General features: G+C 35.8%; 1 protein-coding gene across 1 annotated transcript in view; it reads left to right on the forward strand.

Annotated features, from left to right (window-relative positions):
- The window catches only part of MS3_00002536 (uncharacterized protein), a 103239-nt gene extending 95113 nt beyond the window's left edge, over positions 1-8126 (forward strand). The window contains exons 35-37 of the mRNA XM_051210134.1: positions 60-248; positions 3643-4003; positions 6890-8126. Of these exons, the coding sequence (XP_051070084.1) occupies positions 60-248; positions 3643-4003; positions 6890-7079 (740 nt within the window). The 3' untranslated portion in view covers positions 7080-8126. The remainder of the gene's footprint in view (positions 1-59; positions 249-3642; positions 4004-6889) is intronic.
- The last annotated feature ends 142 nt before the right edge of the window (positions 8127-8268 follow it).

The raw sequence follows: 8268 nt of genomic DNA on the forward strand, positions 1-8268 counted from the left end.
ATTCTATTATTCGTGTATTTAGCAATATTTCTCTTTTGTTTTTTTGTTTTTCTTATCAGAACTTCTACGTGTTGAAAGTAACCATAGAATACGTTTTGATTCAGAAAGTTTAACACAAACTGTCACAACTAATGATCTACCTAATAATTCCGATGGAAGATATTCACTTTCTACAACTACCTTGAAGTCTACCGTTTGCAATAGAGAAGATGTTGCTAATATAATTGCTAAACAAGTTCCTAATTTAGGTATGTCAACGATTTATTGAAAGATGGTCGCGCAATTTCGTGGATTAGTTGATGTTAGACACTATCACCATTGGATGCCGGCTCAGTGGTCCAGTAGGTTAAGCGTTCGCGGGCGAGATCGAAGGCCCTGAGTTCGAATCCCGCGAGCAGGATCGTGGATGTGCGCTGTTGAGGAGTCCCACAATAGGACGAAACGGTCGTCCAGTACTTCCATGTTTCCAAAGGTGGTCTAACATGAATGGGTTGATGATCTCAATCAAAAACTTAATAATCTCCACAACTCCATATTGATATTGTTTTCAGTCGGTATGATTGAAAATTTTGATTTCTTGTTTAAGATCAAATTGATCGCATCATTTTCATGATCTAGAATTACGAATCTTTTTGATTGTTACTTTTATATGATGTCAAAATTATTGAGATATTTTGACGAGGGGGCGAACTCATCACCATATGTGAGATGGACCTTGATTTATCAAGGTTGAGGAAACTCAAGATAAAAAAGGAAGCTAAACCTTTTTCTTCTATAATGCAGAAATCCGTTTTTCTTCTTAATCCACTTACTTATTGGCTCATCCGTTAGACAGATTCATCATCTAACGCCATTTGTATTAATGACTAATAACGTTGACACCATGACCAATAATCCGATTTGAAATAGATTAGATTATCTATTCCGTCTTCAATATTTTGACTGAAATTCGGTCGTGATAAGAAGCGGAGGCAGCTCAGTGCAAAGATCTTGATAGATAACGAATACAAAAGAGATGGCAAACGGAGGCCGACGATAGGTAACGGTAGGCTACTATTAAGGCTTGTCAGGGAAACAAGTTAGATGGTCTTGGAAAAAGATGAAACTATGATTCATTCTCAATCTTGGTAATAGGCCCGATGGTCAGAACACTTTAGGGAACACTTCTACTGGCCTTCAGTCACATTTCAGTTACCCAACATCTCCAAGTAACCCGAATGACAAGTTGATGTCTTATCAGGACTTTTATGTGTCAAGACCTGGACAAATGGTAGGGAGAGAAGTAATTGAGTGTCTTTATCACTTCACTGATCTCATGAAATCTGGTAGGTTGGTATTTGATAACATTTCGACACGGATTCAGAAGATACGGCTGCGTTTTGCCAACTCGTGTCTCGTTAAGCGTAGCAGAGATACCTACCTATCGAGCACAGGATGAGTATACTGGGCGTCAGTCCTCTCCGTTTTACTTTATCGCTGTGAAAAATGACGATTAAGACTACAGGATGTTTGTTGTTTACTAGTATTCGATCATAGGTATCTTCGAAGCACTGGTCGTATATTTATGGATCATCGAGTTAGCAGTTGAAAGTTAGACGCAGAGTACCATATAAAGATGGGAAAACGATTGACAAGATAAGGAACCTGTTGTAACGGGTGTGAGACTTGCAGGTTTTGATAAGCAGGGTATTTATCGATCGCTTCTGTGACAGTGGACACGTAAACACGTAGTGGACGATCTAGTGCCCTGATTGGTCCCGCTTCGCAGTCTGTCCCAGCCAGCTGAGTCGGGAACACAAGTCACAGCCTCTGAGTTATGAATCGTTGTATTTCAGACATACTCTATTTATATACTAACCAAACAAACCACATCGTACCATAAAATAGAAAACAATATTTACAAAATATTTAACAAGTGAAATAAACATCGACCAATGGGAAATGTACATTTAAGGTCCAAGGCCACCATAGACTTAACACGATAATTATTGGTATATTTTTCCGACTATCCTAACAGAACCTTTATCGACTGAGATGGTTACTACGTGTATAACGTATGCCGATCCACTGGTCACTTTGACGAGTGATTCTGTCTTTTGTAGGAGTGTGTTGGAAGAAAAATAGAGGTGACCAGACTAAGACATGGCATTAGTCCATGAAGTCATTGATAGTTGGACTGAGCCATGTGGATAGAATGATGATTATTGTATGTTTTGGCGGTTCGGTGGATTATCGTCACCATTAGTTAAAGACTAAATGACACTGCCCCAAATGTTTTGGAATGTCTTAAGTAGATTCACTCCTTGTCTTTTCCAATAGCCTTAGTTTCTAAATCCATTATGAATTGTTTTCGATTCACTAATTTGTATTTTCTTTTCGAATGGTATCTTTAATGCTTAATTTTGTCCAGTGCCACTAGCACAGTTACTACTTCTGCTACGCTGGAATTTCTACTAACAATTTCATCTCACTATACAAACGGGTCAACTTATAGTGTGGTACATATTTACAATTTCCTACTTTGCTTCTTACCTAGTGAATTTTTGTTTGTTTTTTTTTGCTTTATAAGTTTGTATAGTCTAGATGTTAGTTAGCTAGTTAGTTAGTTCACAATGAAAGCCAGCTCAATTCTGTCTTCCTTTTTAGAGCCTGTCGTTTGCTTGATTAAATAAAACCTTTTACTGATACTGAAGGTTTCTAAGTTCCATCGCTAACTGAGTAATGGTTTCCCTTTGTTGTGATATTTTTAGAATTCGTTCAAACATTCATTAAGTGCTCTCTTCTTTTAATGGTTGATGACGCAATCATAAAACGTTTTTGTCTTGTGGACTGTTATATTGTGTTGTCTGCAAAAATATAAATAATGTATGATTGAAGATTAAGGCTTCGCTGCCGTGGAAGTCCTACTCCCTACCTTCTCGCAGCATTACTGTTGTGTACGAAATTGAGAAGACCAAAAAAAAACAAATATCTGACGCTTTAACCGGATTGATGGACACTGAGAGTTCACCTAGGGAAGTTGGAAAACTCTGATTCCTCCAAACCAATAGTGTATATAGGCTCCAGTATCATGAATGAACAAATAGCGTATCAGTCAATCGTCGATCACCGGACTGCATCTGCTTACTTTGCGCCACTTCACCTTGTGGTTTAGACCTTTAAGTCAAAGGCTCTGAGTGTTGTATCTCCCTAAGAAAACTACTTGGTTCGGTTTTTGGTACCGGAGTAGTAGTATCTCAGCCCTCACATAAGTCGAATGATTTATATGGCATATATTTATATTTAATGCCTTCTTATACTAATATTTATATCAGAAGGGGTTTTGTGGAAATTTTAGAAATTTCACTGGTTGAAATCATGAGTCAATTGAAGCTAGACCACCATGAAAAACCTGGAAGCACTTGACAGCTGTTTCGTCCTATTATGGGACTTCTCATCAGTGCACATTCACGATCCCGCCTCTGGTGAGATTCGAATCCAGGATCTATCAGTCTCGCATCAGGCACTTAACCAACTCGACCAATGAGCTGGCTGGCATCTAACGATGATCTAGCTTCAATTGACTCATGATTTCAACCAGTCATATTTATATGTTTAAATCAATAATTTGTTTCTTCTTTTTATTTTATTATTATTTTTTAGCTATTCGTTACACCTATCATACTGGTCATAAAATGTCTCTATTAAAAGAATGGTTTATTGAAGCATTGAATAATACTCATTCTAATACAAATGATTATGATATATGGGATAATAATGATTTACTTATTGGTAATTGGTTAGCTAATGAATTAAATTGTAATGAATTACGTGAATTAGCAACTATTGAAATGATTGAAGAATTTTATTCCACAAATCTATTCATTAATTGTCTTTCATTTACTTTAGTGAATCATTTCCATAGAAATAATCATAATATTAATTTACAATTATTTAATAAAAATATTATTCAAACAAAAATTCAACAATTACGTAATGAATATATCATGGAACATATGAAACAGTAAGTTCAATCTATTATTGAATATGATTATAGATCACACTTATACTAAGATGGTTGATTTGTGAAAGTGGTAGTCAACATGAAAATTCTAGATCTGAGTTTTGTGTTATTTGGTACTCCATCAACAAAGTGTATCCGGGTTCTAGGGTTTTTGTGTTGACTACCACCTCTAGCACAATGTCAAGTCACCTAGACTAGTGATTATATTGTAACTTGGTCGATAGACCAAGTTTCTCGTCCTTTTATCCGTCTATCAATAAAAGAACGAGTATACTGCTCGGCAATCTGTTCTGTTTTAATTTACGGCAGTGAAACATGGCCATTAAGAGTAGAAGATACTCATACGTATGCCTGAACACCGATTACCACGACGTGCAATGCTAACCGGTGTTGGAGATGGTTGGAAGAAGGTTAGAAGCGGCCAAACCAAAACGTGGCATCAGTCATTGAATTCACTGACTTCTAGTCTGAGCCATGTTGGTAGATGCAGACTACTTGGTTGGAGTCCGCGTGACTATTGTAACCAATGGATGGAGACTGTGGGTGACATGGCTAAGAATCAATCAGAATGGCGTCGGTGTATACAATCTCTGTCTTCCCTTAAACTAAGAGATTAAAATCGCTTCATATCTTTCTTTCTACGAACTAATTCTTTCTTTCTGTACTATGTCCTTATATGCAATCTTTCTTTTATATATTACTACCACCATTGAATTAACTACTTCTATGAATCCGGTGTTCATCTAGCTGTGCTAATGAGGTATGACAACTTGGACTGACACATATATGTGCCTGGTCCTCCATTGTAGCTGACTGACTGACTGAACTGGTCGATAGCATTCGATCTGCAATAAGGATTTGACACATGATATTATTGATCACTATTCACTGATCAATCAAATATGATCACTTATACTTGTAAATGAATCGATCATTAATTCATAATCGATACTTTGTCCGATCGAAAGTGTCTGTGTTAGTTGCTAAGTAAATAGGACGAGACCCTAATGTATGGATGACCTTTGAACGAATCTTAAGTGACCTTGAGAAATATTAGCCAATCAGCAAACAGTCTGTATAAAGTAAAAAGATATTATACAAAACCATGGAAATAAAGTGGATACACTTCTTATACGTGGTTCAAAAACTCGTCAAGGTTAGAAAGAGGTTCTGAGGTTGTAAAATCGTAAAGCATGCAGTGGAGGAAATCATCCATATGTCTACAGAATAGTCGGCCACTGGAGCCATGATAATGTCTCAAAAACCCTTTCAGCCTCGACCATATAGTTTCAATATTGATTGTGTGCACTCCAGTTGTTGATTGCACAAAATGTTACTTGTGGTTAACGACACGATGCACATAACCAAGCCTATATAGGAGTCTGTACGCTCTCCAATCATCCGTACATATTGTAGTACCTGGCTCCAGTCAGTGTTACTGGTGCTTTTATTATCCAGTTCGCGATAGTTGTCATAATTTTCCTTAGTTAGGAATTATATATGGGGTTTTCATCACGAACTGACATCATCTATACTGCCAGGAGTTTATTTAACCAAAAGGATTAAAGGCTTTCGCGTTAAAATCCGAGATCTGTTATCTTATACCTGATTGATTCCTTCACAAATTATATTGTCGCCGTTTTATTTGTTATAGCCACTCAATTATCACGTTTTGTACAAAATTCGTTGTGAACCGATCGTACGTTAGCATTCAGCACTGAAGATGGCGCTGTAACCTTGAAATCCCTAAAATGCCTCTGATTGGCTCGTCCATAAATTAGAGTCTCGCCGTAAATAAATTACATTCCCATAGAATAGGTGTTCTCTATGAAGAATTCAAATACAAGTTACTGACAAATCAATTATATTCAAATAATTTTCACTGTAGAACTTAAGATGATTGACTGACTGACTGCATTTAAATAATGACTTAATTGATCATCGGAATCGAACAGTTACAATGGCAGTAGAGTTATTGAATCAACAGTTTCTTATTTATGTACTTGTTGACCTACTGGTTAAATTGTACAAAAACCAAACTATCTAAATAGGTCTCATTTCAGTGTTATTATGCCTTATATGGTCGTAACCAATGAAGTTCAACTGCATTATGCATCAGTTCAATATCGCCTATACAATGGATAATGCTAACTCGATGACCAGACAGTAACACTTTGTTCATTAGTTCTCATCAGTTTCAGTAGTTGTTCACCCAAAGTGTTAGTCCAATCAAATAATCTTCACATATCTCTTTTGATAATAACTAATTGCATTTTTGTCTTTGTTTTATTTTTATTTATTTTAACACATAAATATTGGTACAAGGAGGCACCAAATATATATGCCCCACACAAGATTTCACCATGGTTGTGTGTGGGTTGTGATACTGCCCGGGTGCGCAAACCGATCAGGTGATTTTCTCAGGGGGTCACACCCCGAGCCTTTGATCTAAAGGTCTAACCCACAAGACAGTAGAGCATCGTGAGGAGATGCAGTCCCATGGTAGTCGGTGACCAGTAACTGGTTCATACACCATTTGTTCCCTCAGGATACGAGAATCCATGTACACTATTGGTTTGGAATCCGGTTAAAGTGCCGGACATTCGCTTTTCATCCTCTCATTTTCGTAAACAACACCCCCGCCACGAAAATGCAATGAGTAGGACTTCCCTGCCAGAGGCTGGATACGTGTGTCTGTGTTAGAGCATTTCGAGAGGGAGGGCGGATCCACCCCGCTCTCGGCCATACCAGGGCATTTGTCTTTGTACACTCCCGTCTAACAACTAGGTTCATCATAAAATTGTAATCATGATAATAAATCTTTTTTGTTTTCATTAGATTTCTTTCTTTCTACACTTTGTTTTTGTTTGTTTTGTTTTGTTTTAGATCGCTTATTCATAGTTCACAATTATCATCGAATGAATTAACTACATTATTTCAAACTGTACTCACTTCATCTGAACGTTATCATTTAGCTAAACTTCTTTTATCAGATTCTACACTAAAAACAGATGATCATATTAATAATAATAATAATAATAATAATAATAATAATAAACAAAATGTAAATGATTGAAAAATCAATAACTCTCCTTTATTACATCATAAAAAGGATCATTGATATGTTTCTGTGATCTTTATTGATTTTTTTCTTCTTCTTCTTTGATTAGATTGTGTATTCGTTTCACTTTAATTATTGATTAATCATAAATTAGGCTTCTTAAAATTCTTATTTCTATCATAACAATGTTACTTTCATATTTGTGATGTAATTGATTTATTCTCTTTCATATTAGTATATCAATAAGGAAAGATCGATAGAGAGAGAGAGGGAGGGAGGGAGAGGGGAGCGGGGGGCATCGAGAACATTTACTCCATGAACTGAGCAAATGAATTCAATAATATTTTTGATCCTTATATTAATGTATGTTAATGATTTGCTCACTATCTAATATATGTATCTTCATAATTGTTTATAGTTTTAATTACTGCTGAATAAAATTTCACATAGAAACTGTATAAAATACGTACTTATGTAAAGAAGAAAAGAAGAAGAAAAAAATCGTTATTCTTGTAATTTACAAACAACCACCCACCCACCCACGCACACATACACATACATGACAACAATACTTATACCCATTTGATTAAGATTTCATTGAAGTTTTCTTTGTGTCACTGTCTACTTTTTGTGTTTTCCATGAGGTTTACTTTTCTACTTCCATGTGTTGTTGTTGTTTTTTTAAAAATCTCGGTCTCATCATTTCGATCTTCTAGTTATTCTGTTCTCTTGTGTGTTTTTTTCTTGTTGTTGTTTTTGTCATTCTACACTTTCTCTTGTACAAAACAATCGAGAAGAGAGAGAAAAAAAACCAAATAACTGAGAGAAAAGACAATTCAATGATAGAATTGAAATTACCCTCCCCCCCCTCCCTTACCTTCCGCTACGTATACATTACGTATGTGATTTCATTCATTCCAATATAATTGTTATAATGCCTATTAACCTATTTTAATTCTTATTAACTGTATTCAAATAAATCATTTCTATTGTATGTGTTAAATACAAGATATTTAGTTGCTTTGGATAGTCTAATCTAACATTGTTTCATCATTTAGAAATAGGGTATACTCGTCGTGTGCAATCTTAAAAGGATTATCGTTTATTCTTCTGTACCCTGAATGTTGATGCTAGTCGATTGGAACAGATTCTTATGGTATGAAGATACTATTTCTGTCAGAATGTTACTTCAAGATTCGGTTTT

Source organism: Schistosoma haematobium, chromosome ZW, assembly GCF_000699445.3.
Source record: "Schistosoma haematobium chromosome ZW, whole genome shotgun sequence".
NCBI classification, from domain to species: Eukaryota; Metazoa; Platyhelminthes; class Trematoda; order Strigeidida; family Schistosomatidae; genus Schistosoma; species Schistosoma haematobium.